Source organism: Humulus lupulus, chromosome 8, assembly GCF_963169125.1.
Source record: "Humulus lupulus chromosome 8, drHumLupu1.1, whole genome shotgun sequence".
Taxonomy (NCBI): Eukaryota; Viridiplantae; Streptophyta; class Magnoliopsida; order Rosales; family Cannabaceae; genus Humulus; species Humulus lupulus.
In genome coordinates this window covers 18,400,523-18,420,854 of record NC_084800.1, presented here as the reverse complement: position 1 = coordinate 18,420,854, position 20,332 = coordinate 18,400,523, and the positions used below count along the sequence as shown (strand labels likewise).

Genomic DNA, 20,332 nt, shown 5'->3' with positions numbered 1-20,332 from the left:
CACTTTTTTTTTTATTTTACCAATTTTTACATTATATTATCATATATCAACTTACTTATTTTTTTTCTTTATATTATTTAAATATTATATTTTTAATGTATATAAATCACATCCTAGGAGTGAGAATCTCTTACTTTATACTTAGAGATTACAAAATTGATGTTCTGAAATTTGACGAAAATTTTAGAGATTTTCATATCTTTTTGCTCGAATATACGTTTCAAATGAATTTTTTTAAATATTTTAGTATTTTTTCAAGAACTACAAAATTAGATCATGTAAAATCTTAAAATTTATATGTAGAAAAATACAATTTAGAGAGAGAAATGAAGAATGTTAATAGGATGAACAATTGTGTCAAATAATTACAAAATGACATATTTTGGGATAGTTAGTTATGGGGCATATATAATAATTAATAGGTATTATTATGGACAATATATGATATTTCCCCTCTAAAATAGGATAGGCCATCTCCATCCTATGCATCAAAACCAACATAAACTTCAAAAATGTCAATTTTCTTTTCTAACCCAACACTGACTTTATCTTTATTTTGATGTTTCTATTGATGTTGAACTATTAATTTGATGCAAGGGGTAAAATTACCCATATATTCCTATGTCTAATTAATAATTACATGTGTATTATTTATTAAATATATTAATTTAATTAATCTTTTATTAATTTTTGTTAGTTTTTAATTTTAAAAATATACACCAACATTATAAGAATAAATAAAAATTATACAACACAAATTAATTCATTTTTGGGAATAGCATAATATTAAAAACATAAATTTAAAATACAAAATGAAATTAACAATAATTATAAAAAAAACAACAGCAACAAATACAACCAAGATGAACTAGAATAGTTATTTAATAATATGGGAGATCATTATTAGATCCTCTAATATTATTAAAATAGTCACCGACATTATTAGAAGTATTTTGAGAAGCTTGACCCTGTTGAGATATTCTCTGCAAAATCTTGATTTATTCATTTTGAGAATGTGGTAATTTAATTGATCCAAACAAATCAATAATAAAGAAGCTTACATCGCACTTCAAAATGCACTAATCGATTATTTGTGGAACGAATTTACTAATTTAAAATATTAGTGTATAATTATTATTTGTTTTTTTTGTTTATTTATATTAAATGTAATGTTTATTTTTTTTAAATAAATGTAATGTTTAATTTCATAATGTAGTAATTTAAGTTAAGTTTATTAATAATTTTTTATTAATGATTAAAATGAATTTAAAAGATAGATATTTTTTTAATTAAAAATTGAAGTGAAATTTGAAGTAGTAATTGTAGATGAGATAATATTTAAAGTAAAAAAAGTTGAAAAAATCAAGTAGATTTACAATGAAGTGGTGAAGATTGAAGCGAAGATTGGAAATGACTTGTAGCTCATGTATGTAGTGTGTGTAGTGTGTGTAATGTGAGAGCTCTTAATTCAGCTAACTCTATATTTAAGATTATTTCATTTCATATCTAATATTTATTCATGTCAACTCATCTATTAACCAAATATATCATAAATTATTATGGATCTTGATCTATTAGCATACGATATGTATTTTGGTGATAGTGATAGTGATGATGATGATCTTGAGTTTTTGGCAATGGTAATTATGGCAGAAGAAGAAATGGCGAAGGAGAGTCGAGCGCAACGTCGTCGTTTAGATCATGATGCTATTCAACATTGTAGAGTTGAAGGTAGTTATATACTTCATTATTTTGCCGAAACACCAACATTTGGTCTTTTCGAACGATGTTTTAAATGAATAGAACACATCCTATAAAAACAACAATCTTTTGGAATTGTAGCTTTAGTTCAAAAAAAATTCAACTGCTTTCTTTAGTTGTTTACTTTCCATGCACATATCAGCAATACTCGCGTATAGTCTAGTTCATAGGAGGCGGGAAAGCGCAGACCGCAGAGTTTGAAATTTGGGAATTATGAGATGAGATGACAACCCTAACCCTAACCCTAACCCTTCAATGTTAGCTTTACCAAAAACCCTTCTCCATTGTTACCCCGCCAGACTAAACCCTAGTAGAATCTCTTATTCCTTGTTCTCACAAATGGCTTGGGCTTGCAAAAGATGCACCTTTCTCAACCCCCCATCTCAGCAATCCACCTGCCAAATCTGCTTCTCATCGGAGTCGTCGTCATTGCCATCATCATCCTCCTCTTCTCTTGCTTCGACCCCCAAATGGTCATGCAAAGCTTGTACCTTCCTCAACCCATATAACACTTCCAACTGCGAAGTGTGCGACACTAGGGCACATGTCTCGTCTTTTTCGAGCTTCGAGGATTTGAACGATACGGGTCCGGATTCTGAACTGGACTCTTCAGTGGGCTCTGTTTTCTTGCCCTTGCAGCCTTGCAAGAGGATGAAGGTTTCTGAACCAGTTCAGGTCGATCCGGATTCTGCCCATTTGGGTGGGTTTCAATCCGTTAAGGCTTCCGAAAAGGGAGCGACTTTATCTGGTTCGTTAGAATATTCTAGTTTCCCTTTCTGGGTTTTTTTGTGTGTCTTTCGTTTTGTAATTTAACTGAGAAGAAGTCGAACCTTTTGTTATTAGTCTCGTGTATCTGTGTTATTAAAATGTACATTGATTCTTCACTTCTTGTGTTAGTCCTTTTTGGAGATGTCTAGATGAATACATGATTTTAGTCTTTGTCTTCTGTTTGGGCTTTAGATTGTTTTCGATTGTGAAGGAGCTTTGGGAAACATTAAGTGCTAGAGTTATAAAATTAGGAGAAATATTGTTGTAAAGGGGTATTCATTTATCAATTATCAATCTTATTTGAGTTTCTCTTTTAGAATCGTCATTTTCTGGTGGATTCTAGACTACTAATACTGGTGTATTGCAGAAATTAACTTGGGTTCACGTTGTTTTACCTGTTTGTTTGCATCATTAAGGCCTCTTAGTTTTCTCTGTGTTACTTGCATTATTTTTGTGCTGCTTTATCTTTTTAGCTGTTAAGTTGTAAGCATTATTCGCCATGCTTGGTTTTTTACTATAATTTACTGTGTACAGAGGAAGCTGGTTCTGGCACAGCCCCGAGTACATTGAAGATTTTAAGCTACAACGTCTGGTTTCGAGAAGACCTTGAACTGCAAAAAAGAATGCAAGCTCTAGGTGACCTTATAGAACTGCATTCCCCTGAAGTCATATGCTTTCAGGTTTTCCTCATTCATTTACCTTTTTTGCAAAAATGCATCTGTTGGTCACTATTTCTTCTCACCTGATAATTCGTATGATGGTCACTTTGCCCTGCAGGAGGTAACTCCTAATATATACAATATCTTTCAGCAATCTAGTTGGTGGAGAGTGTATAATTGTTCTGTTTCAAAACAAATGACTTTCCCAGGGCCGTACTTCTGCATTCAGGTAAATGAAACCACACATATATTGCATAAAAGGTAAATGAAATTACACATATATGGCATAGAAACAATTTAACTGGGCGTATGTTAGGGTATTATAATAATGAGTTTTGAATCAGATGAATCATTGAAAATGCTGTTAAGTACAGTAAAACAAAGCTACAATCTTTGGTGGATTGAGGGTCCATCTCTGTGAATTGATATTTATGATCGATGCCAGATGAATTATTTATTGCTTTTTTTATCCTATCCGCAATATTTTCTGTTACCATGCTGATTGTTTTATTGCCAATCCATGGTTCTCTTACTGCAAATCCTGTAATGCCAAGTCCACATGCTGGTCCATTAACTGTTTCTGTTAAACCTGGTTTTCACTAGTCTTGTGGTTGGTAATATGCTTGGAAGCTTTGGATACATTTTCTGTTGCTTTCGTTTTTTATTCTACATCTCTTACTGCTTCCATTACCTTATCATGTTTATTGATTTTTGATAGTTAATTTGGATAACCTGGTATAGAATTTCTTTACTCTATGTAGTTAAGCAAACTTCCCGTGAAATCATTTAGCTGTAAACCTTTCTCCAATTCTGTTATGGGGGGGGAACTTTGTGTTGCTGAAATTGAAATCCAGAAGGATAAATCATTGGTCATTGCCACTAGCCATCTTGAAAGTCCATGCCCAGCACCTCCTACGTGGAACCAGATGTACAGCAAGGAACGTGTAGAACAGGCAACTGAGGCCATTAACTTCCTTGAGACGAACCAAAATGTGGTATTTGGTGGTGACATGAACTGGGATGACAAGTCGGATGGTCTGTTTCCTTTACCTGATGGATGGTTGGATGCTTGGGCAAAGTTAAGACCAGAAGAAAATGGATTTACATATGATACCAAGTCCAACCAGATGTTGACTGGAAACCGCACGCTGCAGAAGCGTTTGGACAGGTTTGTTTGCAAGCTACGTGACTTCAAGGTACATGGAATTGAAATGATTGGGAAGGATGCAATACCAGGAGTATCATATATCAAGGAAAAGAAAGTGAAGAAAGAAATCAAGAAGTTGGAGCTCCCTGTTTTGCCTAGTGATCATTATGGCTTGCTTTTGACCATCTGTAGCCAGTGAAGTTGATAGAGTTCATAAGGAACGATAAATGAGAAACAAGAAGTAGATGGTCGGGATCGTGTTTGGTCTTGTTTTGTATAGCTCCCCGTGCGTGCTATGCATGCAATTTTGTGTATATCGGTGGGGTGATGTAAAGCTGGTTTATTTTGAATGATAGATTTTCCAGTGAAATGGATAAATTTTCAACTCTCATTTTACTCTCAAGCATGAAATAGTTTTGGTTTGATCAGCGGCATTCAATTGTATTCATGTTATGTATATCTTGCTAATCCTTTTTTTTTTTTTTATAATCAGATTTGAACTTTCGATCTCACACACCCAATCAGAGCTGAAGTGACATCTCATGCTAATGTTTAATCTTAGGGTGCTCTACTCTCTATTGCAAAATACATCATCAAAACATACTTTGTTATAATTTTCTTCAAATTTTTACATTATGTCATTCATCAACTTCTTTAGTTTTTCTCAATATCATTTAAATATTATATTTTAAAAAAATATTTTAATCATTTTAAGAAATAAAATAATTAAATTAATAGTATCAAATTTATATATACAAAAGTTTACAAAAAATAATAAAATATTTATAGTTTGATAAATAGTATTTCAGTATAGAGAAACAATATTTATTTAGGTAAAAACATATAAATTTACATTATTTATTGAAAGATTATTTAATTATTTTTTCTCATTATTAAGAATAAGACATTTGGGAGTATACTCTTAGCATTCCAATATTTATAGTTTGTTATTGCCGAAATTCCATATATAATATATGTAATATTTTTCATTGAATTATCATATCCTTAGCAAATTCATAAAAGCAGAGTTGACGAGACTCTGCAGTGGTTGGGTAGCTAATTTATCAAATTGGCAACTATGTTTCTAATGATAATAATAATAATAATGGTGTCTACCTAGATCAAATATAGCAGGGTCCTCTTTTATTCTTTCTCGCTATTTAAAATCGAGTTTCTCTCTCTCTCATTATTGTAGATTTGCCCATGTTGCTGTTACTATTAGATAGGATCATCACTCAGATGATGCCAGTGCCTATTTTGTGTACCTACTGATTATCAATTGTCTGGACCTCCATTCTTGTTGTATTTGGACTTGATAGCCATTATTGGTGTTAATAAATGAGCCACCGAGTCTTGTCAATTTAATTTAACTACAATTTAAAAATTAAATACAACACAAGCCAAGAGTGTCCGCATTTAAAAATTAAATACAACACAAGTCAATAGCAAAAGCAAAGCAAGCCAAGAGTTGAAGAGTAATCCAAAGTTAGAACTCAGAAGTGTCCGCATCTCCAGTTCTTGGTCCCTCTCAATACAAGTTCTTTTGTTATGACGTTTGGATTACAAATAGAAAAATGGGCATAAGCAAAACATTACCAAAACTACTATAATGTGATGCCTCCATTCAAATGATACAACAAGTCCTTTTACAGTCATATCTCTGAAGAAGCTGGGCCTTCAAGCCTTAAATAATCATAAAGGATTCCACAAAGTGCGTCTCCACCCTTGGCCTGTGCTAGATATAAAGAGTTATCTCCCCTCACAAGCAACGTAGATGACATATCAATGCTAAACAACCGGTATAGTCCATGTATGCCATGTCTACAAACTGTGTTATCTGCACCCAACTGCAGCACTTGAAACACCTCATGTACTTCATCCATCTTATTGACATAAACCTACAACATATGTAACGGTTATGAAAAGAACCCAAGCCAAGTCTATATATGTTTTTCTGGGACACCATACATGTTATATGCTTTACCCTTCAAACTTTACCATGAGATTAGAACGAGTTGCTGATGCTATGGCCAGCCTTAGCTTGTGAGTTCCTCTGGTTACTGATTTGAGGTTAAACTTTATTGTCCATGTTGAAGGTACGTACTTATTATCCGTGTCTCTCCTGCAAAAGCCCACATTTTGTTCTTGTTAGAAGTACACACGAATTTCAACCATGCTATTCAACTGAAAAAAATGTCTCAAGTATATTGCTATTATACTATGCGAAGGTTCTTGTGTTAATGTGTTGAGGAGCGTAGGCAAAACCTGTCGACATGAGCAAAGAACCAGTCTTTCTTTGGATCACTGATGCCTATAGTAAAAGTTTGGTCAAATTCAGGATGAATATCAGAGTATCTGTCCCACAAGCCATATTGTCTAAACCTGTGAGTTGTGATGTAGTAAAGCACGAGAAAGCAACATAGAAAGTTAACAACAGTTATCATAGTCTGTGATTACAGAGAATCGCTAAACTTTGCTTACTTTTCAGGGGTGTTGACAAATAGCTTGTTCACATACATTGGGTTGACATCAGGAACATAGTAACCGATGGCTGTACGGTCAGGGAAGCCAATGTCCCATATGGTTGGACCGTCTCTGAGGGGAACATAGGTCAGATTGCCAAGTTCTGAGTGTGAACCTGAGAAGCTTTGGTAATTAGCACACATAACAATATAACACCAATAATTTAGAGGATTGTCTACGCGATTGCCAGGTTTCACTTGTGGTTGACACCAATCTCTAGCATTCTTTCTATTTAGATTGAAAAGAATAACTGATAAAGAAGTACCAGCTGAGATAGTAACGATTGCTTTGTCAAGGTAATCACCAATGAAACCAGGAACCCATCCATGAAGCCCATACGCACCAGGGATGACATTCTTGATAGTGAAGTTTCCACTTGAATCAGTTTGCACCCAAAACTGGTAACCCTGTACAGTACATCACAATTGCTGGTTAAATTGACTAATCTAGTTCTTTTTTTAGAAAGTTTAAACAAGTTGCTTACCTTGCTTTCTATTTGCCAAGATCCTTCAGTTGTTGCAGCTGATAGTCCAACATATGCATTTTTTGCAGGGATTGGAGATTCAGAAACATACCTGAAGTAATGTGAAATGTTTGAATGAGTAGAAGTATTGCAAGTTTCCTTAGTAGTTATTTTTATTCTTTTTAACAAGAGATTAAACATAGGAGATATTAATATCTAGAGGGACACTGCAGAATGCAATATTTTTACCTGTCTTGGACAAGAAGTCTTCCTGAAACTGAACCACGCTCTTTAGCATTAAGATAGTATGGCGATGAGACAAAATCGTAAGGCCATGCCATCTCTTCTAACAGCCTCTAGGATGAGCCATGCACATAACCAACCAACCAACAAAGGCTTCAGTCAATGGTGATAGTAGAATTATGTTAGACTAACAAAGTACTAAAAGAGGAGCCTTCTCTCAAATGAGTCAAGTTTTAGTACCTGTTTTTTGGCATCAAACCATAGGTTGTGTGCATTTGATACATCTGAGGTTGAATTGAGGTATACAAAGAAAGGACCAAAAACCTTTCTCCATGTCTCCCCCTCTTCAAAATGAGCTAATATGTCTTGTCCAATATAATGAGTTCCATGCAACATCTGATGAAATTGAGTAATAAAATTTAGATGTTCTAAACAAGAACTGGCTTGTAACTCATACTTCCAAACTTTTTCTACATGTGAGCATTTTAAGAATATGGAAAATTCTCATCTCATGAAGTTGGATAACTTGCTCATTAGAGTTTTAGAGTTACCGCAAGGCAGGTTGGACCGGTGTGTGCTGTGAGGTTTTGCTTAGTAGGACCACCGTTACGAAATTCATTACTAGGAAATATAACCCAGAAACCTATAACAGGGCCAGAACTTATCCATCCATGAACTCCACCATCTTTGTTGTCCATTGAATACTGATACTTATCATCAACCTGCATTCAATCAGGAATTTATTAAGGTTGTTCTACTGCACAATCATACTCAAATAAACTCATGCATATATACATGCACCTCGCCTTTGAGATCTGGATTAATGGGATCAACTAATAAAACTGATTCTGGTACAATTAGCTCTTTGCCTCTGTCTGGAAGCAGATCCTGTGGCATTGGCATTACCCTTTGTTTCTCATCAGAAATTGCCATGTAGTGGAACCTAATTCAACTCACAAGAGACAAAGTTAACGTAAACATAAACATGTTAAAGTTGGACCTCCAAACAGAAAAACAGCAGGTTAGACATTCTACTTCTCTGGTCTCAGCTTAAAAGCCATTCTTGTCTGAGCAAGGTCAAAGGCACGGCTGCCTGAAGGCCGCTCATATATTGCGTAGCAATGGAAACCTGAAACACCAGTCTTCAATATGTACCTAAATAAAGTTCACAAGTGATCTAGACCCGCTTGAGCAAGAGTTGTTAAACTTTGGATTAAGAAAAAGATTGAAATGAAAGCAAGACCTTATGTCCATACTAAGAGGCAAATCGTTTCCCTTAGTTGATGGATCATATATATTCCTGAATGAAACCTCTATCTGGTCATTGCTCATTTTGACAACACTATATTCAACTCCACTCAATCTGTATGTTCACACAAAATGAAACACGTTTAAATTCCATCAGTTCAGTGTACAAAGTTCTTTGCCTTTTCTTATTCGAGAAGGTGTAAAAACATACAGCTTATATCTGTCCTGACCACCAGGCCAACTCCAATTAGCATCCCAGTATCTGCACATTCCCAAAAAAACAGATGATTATAATAAGTAAAGATATCCCAAGATTACTTTGGTATATTGAAACTTTGAAGCTTATACCCTCTACTGGATTCTTTTGAATTGGGGTCCAAAAGATTGTCCATTCCTCCATACGTAATCCCACTTAAGTATCCTTGTGGCTTCGATATCGTTAGCTTTACATATCCATTGTCCAGTATAACCTGTAACGCCAAAAGAGAATTATGATACTAATGAATATGAGAGACAAAGGTGAGAGTCAAGTGTCATGAGAACTCACATAGGGACCTTTGTTGATCAAGCTCACTTTCTTTTTAGACATACTGAAAAAGATTAATTTTCCTTTTGTTGGTTTATTTGGATAAAAGAGATAACCAGTTGTGTGTGTATATATTATTTCAATCAACAGCAAAACAAACATTCGTTGATCACTAAGGATGTTAGGCTGTGCTACGTATTAGAAACAATATTCTATTTGTCAATTGGATTTGTCCAAAGAAAATGGATTCTATGTTGAATTGTATCTACTATCTGTAGATAAATTCAAAGTAAAGGTATGTGCTAACTCAAATTAATGAGTTTTAGCTTATGTTTGATAAATCATGCTGGTTGGACAAAAAATTAATAATAAAAAAAGTAAAATAAGGAATGCGGTGAGCGTGGATCGAACACGCGACCTTCAGATCTTCAGTCTGACGCTCTCCCAACTGAGCTATCCCCGCTTGATGAATTCTATGTTTACAGTAAAACTATATAACTATGAGATAAATGTAACAATCTTATATGGACATAAAAACAATAAGCAAAGAGTTTTACGTTTTTGAATTTATTATTACTGTAGCTACTTAATAAATGGACGAACATTACATTTTTCTTTAGATGATAAAAGAACTTATGGTTAGAAATTCATAAAGCAACAAGATATTGTATATAATTTAGAACACAATGAGAAATTGAATAATAATTAAGAAGAGATAAACAATAAATGAGATTTAGTGGTGCAATACTAATCAACTATGTTTTCTTCTCTAGATCTCTAAATCATATAAGCAAATCAATAGACTTAGCTACATAATCCTAGTTAGACTGAATCTTCTCATCAAATGTTTCAGCCAATTAAAAAGTTCACACTTTTGCTTTAACTAAACTTCACACAGCTATTAATCTCATTAACTATAGATCACTAATTATATGAGCTAATATTGCAAAAAATATCCAACAACTCATATTTTAATAAAACAATTAAAATGTTAAAGTAAGCCCAAAATAAGACTTACATTCTCCCACTTGGGCTACTTTAATTTTTAATATATATTAAAATAATTTTATCTGAAAACGGCTCATGGATGAATAACAAGAAAATATTTGTGCCCATTTTTAAAACAATAGTTCTTTGATAGCATCTCAAACAACCAGTCCAGTTCAATCATTGATATTGAACTATGACAATCACTTTATTTCTTAATCAACAAAATATATTCATAATAAAAAATATCAATAACCAAACCAACATGATCGACAAGTCTAGTAGTGTGGTAAAGAATTATGTTTAGCATGTGATCAATAAAATAACATAATCTCATTATCAGTAATCAATTTCACTAATGTCATGACGCTTAATAAATAACTTAGTAAAGTTAACTAACTATTACCATTGCTCAATAAATAAGACAGTGTAATATCATTAAATATGCTTAAAAATTTGGCCAATATGACATCATTTCCATTAAGCTAATAAACTCAAAAGACAATAATCACAACAATATGAACCACACATGCTTTCAATTCAATCATTCTTGAGAATATAACAAAACATAATTGAAGACATAACCATTCAATAAACAAATATTGAAACACAAAATGTAGTTCATAATTTCAATTAGAAAATTACAAATAATTATAATTTCTAACAAACGAAAGAAACAGAAAAGAAAACTCCCACCAACCCAAAAGATCAAAAGATTCTAAAATGCCCATATCAACAACATGTTTATTAAACAATGAGGCACTTAATCATTTGGTGAGAGGATTTGCTAATATCAAATCTTTCTTGCAATTTTCTATAACAATGTCTCATTTTTTGACTAAGTCTCTGACGGTAAGATACTTTATCCCCATATGCTTTGAAGCTTTACTGATCTTATTATTCTTTGAAAAGAAAATGACAACACTATTATCACAATAGATCATCATAGGTAAGGAAATAGAATCAATTACTTGTATCTCTAAAATTAGATTCTTTAATCATAAAGTTTGTAAATATGCCACATAACATGCTACAAACTCAGCATACATAGTAGATGACGTAATCAAAGTCTGTTTAACACTTTTCCAAGAATTAGTTGCATCAGCCAAAGTGAAAATATATCCAAAAGTTGTCTTTAAATCATCCACAAAAACACCAAAATCTGAATCAGAATAACTAACATCTCGGAGACTCTCGACAAGCTTGTACACAAGCATAAAATTCTTGGTTCTTTAAAAATATCTCATAAATTTCTTGGCTGCAACCCAATGATCATGTCCATGATCAGATAAATATCTCCAAAGAACATTGACTACAAAATCAATATCAAACATGAGCACACATCAAACTCCCTTCTACACTTGCATATGAGATATTTTCCATTGCTTCTCTCTCCAAGTCGTTCCTAGGAAATTGTTGCTTATTAGACTTGCCACTTTTCAAAATATAGACTGAACCATGCTTACACATATTCATGTTGAACCTTTTGAGCACACGATTTATGTAAGCTTCTTGAGATAAGCCAAGAAATTTTTTATTCCTGTCACGATGAATCTCAATCCCCAAAACAAAAGATACTTCTCCAAGATCCTTCATATCGAAGTTCGTAGACATGAATAGTTTGGTCTTATTTCGTAATGTCAAATCACTACTCGCAAGTAAAATGTCGTCCACATAAAGAACAAGAAACATATAATGACTTCCACTGATCTTCGTATAAATACACTGATCAAATTTGTTCTCTATGAAACCAAACGATGTCAACCTTATCAAACTTCAAGTACCATTGACGAGAAGCCTGTTTGAGACCATAAATAGATCGTTTCAATTTGCAAACAAACTCTTCTTTCCACTTTCCTTGAAACCTTCAAGTTGAGACATATAGACTTACTCACTTAATTCTTTATTCAGAAAAACAGTTTTTACATCCATTTGATGCAACTCTAAATCAAAATGTGCTACTAAAGCCATAATAATCTTGAACGAATCTTTAGTAGAGATAGACGAGAAAGTTTCAGTGTAATCAATACCTTCTTTTTTAGTAAATCATTTTGCCACTAAATGTGTCTTATACCTTTCAATATGACCCTTATTGTCCTTTTTGGTTTTGAAAATCCACTTACAACCTATTGGTTTAAAACCAACTAGTAATTCAACCAACTCCCATACATCATTATTCTTCATGGACTCAATCTCATCATTCATAGCTTATATCCATTTAGAAGATTGTGGACTATTAAGAGCTTCACTATAAAGTCATAGGATCCACAAAATGACCAATATCATATTCTCATTCTCCAAGGTAAACTAAATAACCATTAGATATCGCTGACCTCTTTTCCCTTTGTCCCTTTGAGATCTTCTTGGAGGAAGTATTACTGGATTAGCTTCTATTTGTTGATCATCATTTTGAATGACATCTTCCATAATCAAAATTTCTTCAATAACAGGACCCTCATCCATAACAGGAGCAATATGCTCGTCAGCAATATGAGCATTATCATTAGGGGTAGGGATAGGATCGCTATGATTATCATATCTTGAAAAAGACACAGGAATAAAAATTCCATCGGATGACTCCCCCATTTCAAGAGATGGAGTATGAATGATTTTAGCAACATCAAATTCCATAAATTTCGCAGTCTGAGATTCAACAATTCTAGTAACTCGAGTAGGACAGTAAAAGCAATAGCCTATGGAGTGACTTGGATAACCAACAAAAAAACAATTGACTGTTCTGGGATCTAACTTTTTTCAGATTAGGATAATAAATCCTTACTTCAGCTGGACGACCCCATACACGAAGATGATTCAAACCAGGCTTTCTACCAGTCCACAACTCGAAATGAGCTTTGGGTACAAATTTACTTGGAACACGATTCAAGATATAAGTAGTAGTCATGATTGCTTCAACCCATAAGAACTCTGGCATATCAGATCTACTCATCATGCTTCTAATCATATCGATTAAAGTGCGATTTCGTCTTTCTGCAACTCCATTTTGTTCAGGGTTACCACACATGGTGTATTGAGCAACTATACCATTTTTCTTGTAAATACTTAGGAAAAGGCCCCATGTTTTGTCCAGATTCAGTATACCTGCCATAATATTCCCTTTTACGATCCGAATGCACAATCTTTATGACTTTCCCTAATTTTTTCTCAACCTCATTTCAATTTTTTTTAAACTTATCAAGAGCATCTAATTTTTCTTTAATCACGAAAGTGAACCCATATCGAGAAAAATCATCAATGAAGGTGAGAAAATACTTGTTTATGCATAACGAAGTAGAATAAGGTCCACTAATGTTCGTATGTATAATATCTAATAGAGATTGGCTACGGTTTGTAGTCTTTTTTTCTTGTTTTGGTTAACTTTCCTCAAGCACAATCAACACAAGTATCCCAATCAGAAGCATCAAGAGGAGGAAGAATATCAACCTTAATTAATCGATCAACTCTTTCTTTGGAAATATGACCTAATTTTTTGTGCCATAGCAATAAATATTTTTCCTTAATATAAAATCTCTTAGCCACGTTATTCTCAACACTAAAAGAGAAAGCTAAAGAAGCCAATGATAAATTGTAAAACCCATGATAAAAAAACAGTTTCCAATAACTCGAGAGTCAAACATAATGTCAACCTTATTATTCGCAAAAAGAAAAGTATATCCTTGTTTATCCAACAGCGGAAGCGAAAATAAATTTCTCTTAAAAGTAGGAACATAAAAGGTATTGTTCAAAACAATCTTAAAACTAGATTGTAATTCAAGAATAAATGTGCCAACATGGCAAACTTCAACTCCAACATCGTTTCCCACTTTAAGTTTTGACTCCCTCGCATATGGCTTCTTGAGATCCCTTATTCCCTGCAAAGTTGTAGAAACATGAATTGTAGCACCACTATCTAACCACCAAGAATCAATAGGAACATCAATTAGATTAGATTCAAAACAAACACAAGCTAAAGGTCTACCTTGTTTTGCTTTCTTCTTTTCTAACCAGGTCTTAAATTTGTGACAGTCTGTCCTCCTATGGCCCAGTTTGTCACAGAAGAAGCACTTCACATTAGTGTATTTTGACTTTCCATTCTCATTCTTCTATCCATTACCATGCTCCTTTCCATTACCAGTTTTCTTAAAAGCATGGTTCTTAAGATTCCTGGATTTTACTTTCCTTTGTTGGCTTGAGTTGAGAAACATAATGAGCAAACTCGTTCTTTTCCTTTTTTAGCTTGCTTTCCTCGGCAGCACACTTAAAAATTAATTCATTGACGCTCCATGTTTGATTATAAGTGTTGTAAGCTATCTTAATGAGACTAAAAGAGGCAGGAAGTGCGTGAAGAGCACAATGAATAATGTAAGTATCAAGTAGAGGAATTTTATGATCTTTCAACTTGGATTGACCATTCACAATTTTCATAATGAAATCTCTCACCCCCTTAGATTCATCATACTTTATGGTTGTTATTTCATCCATAAGATGTTTAGCTTCTGCATTCTCACCAGTGTCATACATTTTTTCCATAACTTTGAAAAATGTTTTGGCATCTTTAGTGTCTGGCAAACCACTCAACAGATGTTCAGGAATTGATCTCTGATTAGTGGTGAAAAATACACATTTATTGATTTTAATTGTCAAAATAAATTAAGTTTTAATTAATATTTTCATGGAATTAATACTGTAATGCCCCGAATTCTCCGATGTGTTTAACGGCGTGAATAGTAGGCCGGGAGTGCCATACTTGCTTAATTATGATATTAATTGATAAACGCACGTATATGTTGATTATATTATGATATGATGAAAAATGCATGCATGTGAGTCCATATTTCTTATTACAGGGGTGTGATGGTAATTTGGCCCGTTGAGGGTAAATTGATTATTTGTACGCATGTTGATGATATATCTTGAGACCACATTATGATGTGGGTTTGTTCGAGCCATTTGGCATGAGACGATCAAGGAATGTTAATTATCGGTTTGGTCATAACAGGCTTAAGCTCGGGGCTCGGGGTGAGTCTCGGGGTGTTTTAATGATTAGAGTGTTACCGGGCATTAAAGGGTAACAGGATGTGAATTATTGGTGTTTGAGAATATTGAGATTAGCGGGAATTGGGAAATGTTAATTATGATTAACGGTGTAGGTGGAAAATGCCAAAATTACCCTTGAAGTGGTTTTAGAAGCTTTAAAAGACCTAGGGGTATATTGGTCAATTGGGATTTGGATATATATGGTTTTAGATGGCTGTAAAACATAACCAAAAGCAGAGTTTTCTTCATCCTTCCCGTGCGTTCATCTCTCTCTTCTTCCTCTTTGGAGTTTTGAGCTCAAGGTGTGGAATTAAGCTAGGGAACTTAGAGGTTGAGGTTGTAGACATAGCTCAGCCATTGAAGAGGGTTTGGTTTCGAATTTGAGGTGAGTTTTATCCATTGTTTTTCTGGTTTTGCCCTGTTTTAATGTTAGATTTCAGCTCTAGATTTTGGTGTGGAAAGTTGGAATCAAGGGGAGTTTTGTGGTGTTTTACTTGGGTTATGATGAGGGAGAGTTATGGGTGATGTTTGGAGGTTTAAATGGGTGTTTGAAAGAGGTTTGGGTGGTGTTTAAGCTGGGTTTGAAGGGTTGGTTCCGAGAGAAAACGCAAGGGAAGAAAAATAGGGGTTTTGGCTGAACTGGGGGTTGCGCCGCGGCATGGACAGGGTGAGCCGCGGCCCTTGGGGAATGCTGAGTTTGGGCGCCTCTGTTTGAGGGGCGGGCCGTGGCATGGCCAAGGAGGGCCGCGGCCCTTAGTGGCTTTTTGGCCAGAAATGGCTTTTTGGCTCGGGGATGCAAGCCTAAGGCCTCGGGGTTGAACCTACTACCCGGTTGAGTAGTGTTTGATGTCCCGGAGGTTAGGTTTTGGTTTGGGAATATTTTATTGTTCATTTTATTGATGGAATCCCATAATTGGTTATGACCAGGTAACCGCTAAAGGACCAAAAGGTTGATCATTCTCAAGGTCGTTCTTTTATTCATTCTAGCTCGAACCAGAGGTAAGAAAACTGCACCCCAAGTGTGACATGCATGGATATCCGTGAGGCATGTTGGTTGTGTAATATGGACATGGTTTGAATATAGAATGCTTAGCATAAGTTGCTCACTTGTGCATGGTACTGACTCATTAGTCAGGTTTGGCAAAGGTGTTAGTATCAACTGTGAAGTTGTGACTCATTAGTCAGGTTCGGCAGTGGTACTGGGCACTGGTCACGTTGCACTGACTCATCAGTCAGAATTGGCAAAGGTGTTAGTATCAGCTATGAAGTTGTGACTTATTAGTCAGGTTCGGCAGTGATACTGGACACTGGTCACATAGCGCTGACTCATTAGTCAGAACGGCCATAGCGTGGATCACGCAAGCCAACAGAGATTAGATCTAATCGACTATTAGCATTGAATGGCTCAAAGAGCATTAATGCCAGACCGACCCCGAGGGTCGATGAATGAAATAAGCGCTTGGAGGCTAGTGGCTTACCTAGCAGCCACTCTCCCCCGCTAAGATCATGTGATGTTCACTCGTTTGTTCGAAAGCTTTATGTTCAGTGTGATTATAATGATAATCATTTGATAATGTTATGAAAAGTATTATGTTTTCTTGCTGGGCTTTGGCTCATGGGTGCTTGATTAGAGCTCAAAAATGCAAATTTATTAGTTTTAAAGTGTAAAATAAATTAAGTTTTAATTAATATTTTCATGAATTTATTGTAATATATTTTATAATTGAAAATATTAATTTTAATTTAATTTATGTTTAATTTTCAGGAAATAAATTGCATTTGGACATTAATAAAAAAAAGAGGACAAAGAATGGCTAAAATTGAAAAGGAAAATGAAGAAAGTGGTAATTTTGAGGAATTAGGCCCAGAATTCGGCCCAGGCCCACTGTTCTCTCCAGCCACTGCAGCCAGCTCAAGCCACGCGAGCCGAGCCGAGCTGCCGAGCTACCGCCTGCCACCCGCCTGTCAGCTGCCTGCCACCCGCCTGCCAGCCTCCCTGCCAGCCAACCACGCCCTGCCACGTCGCCGCCAACAGCATCATCTAACGCCTCCTTCAGCCTCCATCAATTAGCAAGTCTCAGCAAGCATGCAACCATGTTTCCCTCCAGGCCCAACGACCCAATCCGCCCAAGCTTCAGCATTGCCTTCAAGCTCCACGGCTCCAGCAGGCCCAAAGAGCCTAGCTCCTCTTTTCAGCCATCCCAGTCACGTGCAAGCCCAACTCCCCCAGCCACAACACAGGCCCGTGACCCAATGACATCTTCCAACAGCCTGCCTATGTGGCACCCCCTCATTGGTTGAAAGTGGGTCAAAACCCTCTTGTGTCACCAGCCATATTTTGTGGGTATTGGGTTTGTAAAATTGCCATTTTGAGCTTTAAAGCTCATGTTTTTGTGGTATTTTAGAAAATGAGCATTTTGACTATACACAAAAATAGCTAGGGTAATATTAATAATAAGATTTGATTTTTCAAAATCATATCTTATTATTAATATTTCAGATTTATTTTGTAAACCCCATTTTGTTGTTTAATTTCTTTTTAGTCCTTTTCTCCATCTATAAATAGGGACACTCTCTTCACATTTGGAATGTAATTTTTAGATTAGAGAAACTATAGCAAAATTTCCACTCACTTTCTTCTCATATTTTCTTCTTAGAATTTTGTGAGAATCATGAGCATAATGGCCTAATCTTCCTAGGAAGGTTAGGGATGATTCCATATGCAAGTGATGTTATTTTGCTACTTTGATTTACTATGTTCTTAATGTAATATATTTGAGTTATTTATGTTCTTTCATCTCTATCTTTATTTTGCTATCTTTATTTACTTATGCTAATAGTATATAGGATTAGTCATGCTCTTTCTATGTGCTTCTAATTAGTAAAAGTAATATTGATACATAATTTTATGTCTAATCTTCTATTACATTATTCCTTGGGTATTTTGTCATTTTTCATAAGATTAACATTGTGCTTTTAAAGTAAAGAACTTTATAACTCAAATGAACTTTTGTTAGAAAAACTATGGACTTTAATGTTAGATTTTCCAAGTAAATGTTGGGATGTGAACTATTTACTTGTGTATTTTTAAATCAAGTAACCAAGTAACTAAGCAAGCATATGGATGATTCTTGAAACCTTTTCATTTCTCAAACTCTTGATTACATCTTACATTTATCTCACCTATCTCACTTTATCATTTCATCAAAAAAATACAATATCAAAATCTCAAACCTCTTTCCATTTACAATTTTATTTATTTCTTGTTACTAACTTTTTGTGTTATTTTCTACTAATCTTTTGATTTAGGTTACCTCCTTGTGGATCGACCCCCCGATTATACTACAACCACCGCTTAGTGGTTGTCACATTTTGGGCGTTAAACAGTGCTATGTGGTGCAGGTAAAGGGAAAGAAAAGCTCATCTAACCTTGGGTGGAGAGCTGATGTGGTGATGTGTACATATGCGGCCGCTTGACCACCACGGCCAAGGAGTTCTCAGAGGAACTAGGGGGTTTACCCTATTTTTGCCGCTTAGGTCGGCGGGATTGTAAATTTAAAACAGTAATGACCATTTTGTACTGAGAACCACTTGTAAATGTTTTGTTTAGCTCTGCAGAGCAGTTTGTAATGAAAATCTCAATTTCCTTTTTATTGGTTTTATACCTTAACCTGTTAATTACACTTAGAGCACGTTTTTTACCAAAGGACTCAGGTAGTGAGTCAAATTTCCGGTCCACCGTTCACCGTAACTGTTCTGGGGTAGCCAGGGCATTACAAATACGACTTATTTTATAAATGAAAATATTTGATTATGATTTAATTTATTGTTATTTTGTATGAATCAAAGTTGTATTTTGACACTTTGAAATGAAGAGAAAATAAAATAATTAAATCTGAAAAAAAGAGAGAATAGAAAGTGGCATTTTTCTTAAAAGAAAGTGGCCCAATCTGAAGAAGCCTAGGCCCGTTGGCCCAAGCTCAGCCTTTTCCCTCTCCCTAGCGCCACTTGGCGCACTCAAGGGTCACCACGTCGCCAGCCAGCAGCCTACCCTCCTTCAGCTTGCGCCACCTGTCCCCAGCAAAGCAGCTCACGCACGCCTATGCCTCTTCAAGCCTCCTTTTCTCCTTCAGCGAAGGCCCAAAGTCAAGCCTCCAGCAGCCTCTCAAGGCAGGCCCATCAGCTTTCCCTTCAGCCAACCTTCCAACAGGCCAAGCTCAACACAAATGCAGCCCAACACGCCTCCTTCAACCTTTCAGCACCAGCCACCTACGTGGCAACTTTTCATTGGCTGAAAATGGGTCAATGGACCAGCTGCCACTAGCCACCTTTAACCCATATTTTGAGGGTATTGGGCTGTAATGCCCTGGCTACCCCAGAACAGTTACGGTGAACAGTGAACCGGAAATTTGACTCGCTACCCGAGTCCTTTGGTTAAAAACGTGATCTAAGTGTTATTATCAGGTTAAGGTGTAAAACCAGTAAAAAGGAAAGGATATGCTTCATTAAGTATATAAACTGCTCATGAGCCATTAAAAACGTTTACAAGATGTTTATAATACAAAATGGTCGCTACTGTTTTGGTGGACCCAAAATGAGTATGTTTTAAATATTTATAACTCGCAAGCGCACGAATCGTATATGGAATATAGTGTTCGTGTAAGCACGAGATCGAACCCAAAGGAGTTGTCTAAAATCGAAAAGAAAACTATTTTAAACCAAAATTAGTAAATTCTAATCTAGTTCCAAAGATTGATGGGATTTTTGTATAATAAAAATAAAATAAAAGATAATAATAAATAAATTAAAGACAATATATATAACATAAATTAAAAGTAGAAATCAAGATGTTAAAATAAGATTATTAAGGATTAGAATCCACAAAATATAAGTTCAATAATATTTATAAGTATATTAATTCCCAAGTTTTAGTGATAGTTAAATAAATCAAACTATCATTTTCTACATAGATT

General features: G+C 35.0%; 2 protein-coding genes and 1 non-coding gene across 4 annotated transcripts; 1 reads left to right on the top strand and 2 right to left on the bottom strand.

Moving 5' to 3' along the window:
* The first annotated feature begins 1,544 nt into the window (after positions 1-1,544).
* Positions 1,545-4,760, top strand: LOC133794899 (uncharacterized). 2 transcript variants are annotated; one of them, XM_062232342.1, is made up of 4 exons: positions 1,545-1,731; positions 3,064-3,209; positions 3,307-3,417; positions 3,950-4,760. In XM_062232342.1, the coding sequence occupies exons 1-4, from the start codon at positions 1,560-1,562 to the stop codon at positions 4,532-4,534; spliced, it is 1,014 nt and encodes a 337-aa protein (XP_062088326.1). In that variant the 5' UTR covers positions 1,545-1,559; the 3' UTR covers positions 4,535-4,760. The 2 variants fall into 2 exon arrangements, with proteins under 2 accessions (XP_062088326.1, XP_062088325.1); XM_062232341.1 differs by lacking the exon at positions 1,545-1,731 and adding an exon at positions 1,782-2,509.
* A 1,027-nt stretch (positions 4,761-5,787) lies between these two features.
* Positions 5,788-14,843, bottom strand: LOC133795102 (uncharacterized). The gene is made up of 20 exons (XM_062232552.1): positions 14,498-14,843; positions 13,933-14,232; positions 13,105-13,424; positions 12,659-12,968; positions 12,400-12,532; positions 12,091-12,190; positions 9,161-9,282; positions 9,024-9,074; positions 8,808-8,927; positions 8,600-8,719; positions 8,366-8,507; positions 8,116-8,286; positions 7,805-7,960; positions 7,571-7,677; positions 7,343-7,433; positions 7,124-7,265; positions 6,817-6,973; positions 6,601-6,717; positions 6,334-6,457; positions 5,788-6,233 (listed from the first exon to the last, which is right to left on the bottom strand). The coding sequence occupies exons 1-20, from the start codon at positions 14,841-14,843 to the stop codon at positions 5,988-5,990; spliced, it is 3,375 nt and encodes a 1,124-aa protein (XP_062088536.1). The 3' UTR covers positions 5,788-5,987.
* On the bottom strand, positions 9,729-9,801 carry TRNAF-GAA (transfer RNA phenylalanine (anticodon GAA)). Its single transcript has one exon. It is a non-coding gene; the product is annotated as a tRNA-Phe (tRNA).
* Positions 14,844-20,332: the final 5,489 nt, after the last annotated feature.

Excerpts from the sequence above, each read along its gene's own strand:
- LOC133794899 (XM_062232341.1), top strand. The coding sequence starts at position 2,017 with ATGTTAGCTTTACCAAAAACCCTTCTCCATTGTTACCCCGCCAGACTA. Across the intron at positions 2,510-3,063 it reads AAAGGGAGCGACTTTATCTG|AGGAAGCTGGTTCTGGCACA; the intron begins GTTCGTTAGAAT and ends TACTGTGTACAG. Across the intron at positions 3,210-3,306 it reads CTGAAGTCATATGCTTTCAG|GAGGTAACTCCTAATATATA; the intron begins GTTTTCCTCATT and ends TTTGCCCTGCAG.
- LOC133795102 (XM_062232552.1), bottom strand. The coding sequence starts at position 14,843 with ATGTATGACACTGGTGAGAATGCAGAAGCTAAACATCTTATGGATGAA. Across the intron at positions 9,283-12,090 it reads GGTACTTGAAGTTTGATAAG|GTTATACTGGACAATGGATA; the intron begins GTTGACATCGTT and ends TTGGCGTTACAG. Across the intron at positions 6,974-7,123 it reads AATCGTTACTATCTCAGCTG|GTTCACACTCAGAACTTGGC; the intron begins GTACTTCTTTAT and ends AAAGCTTCTCAG.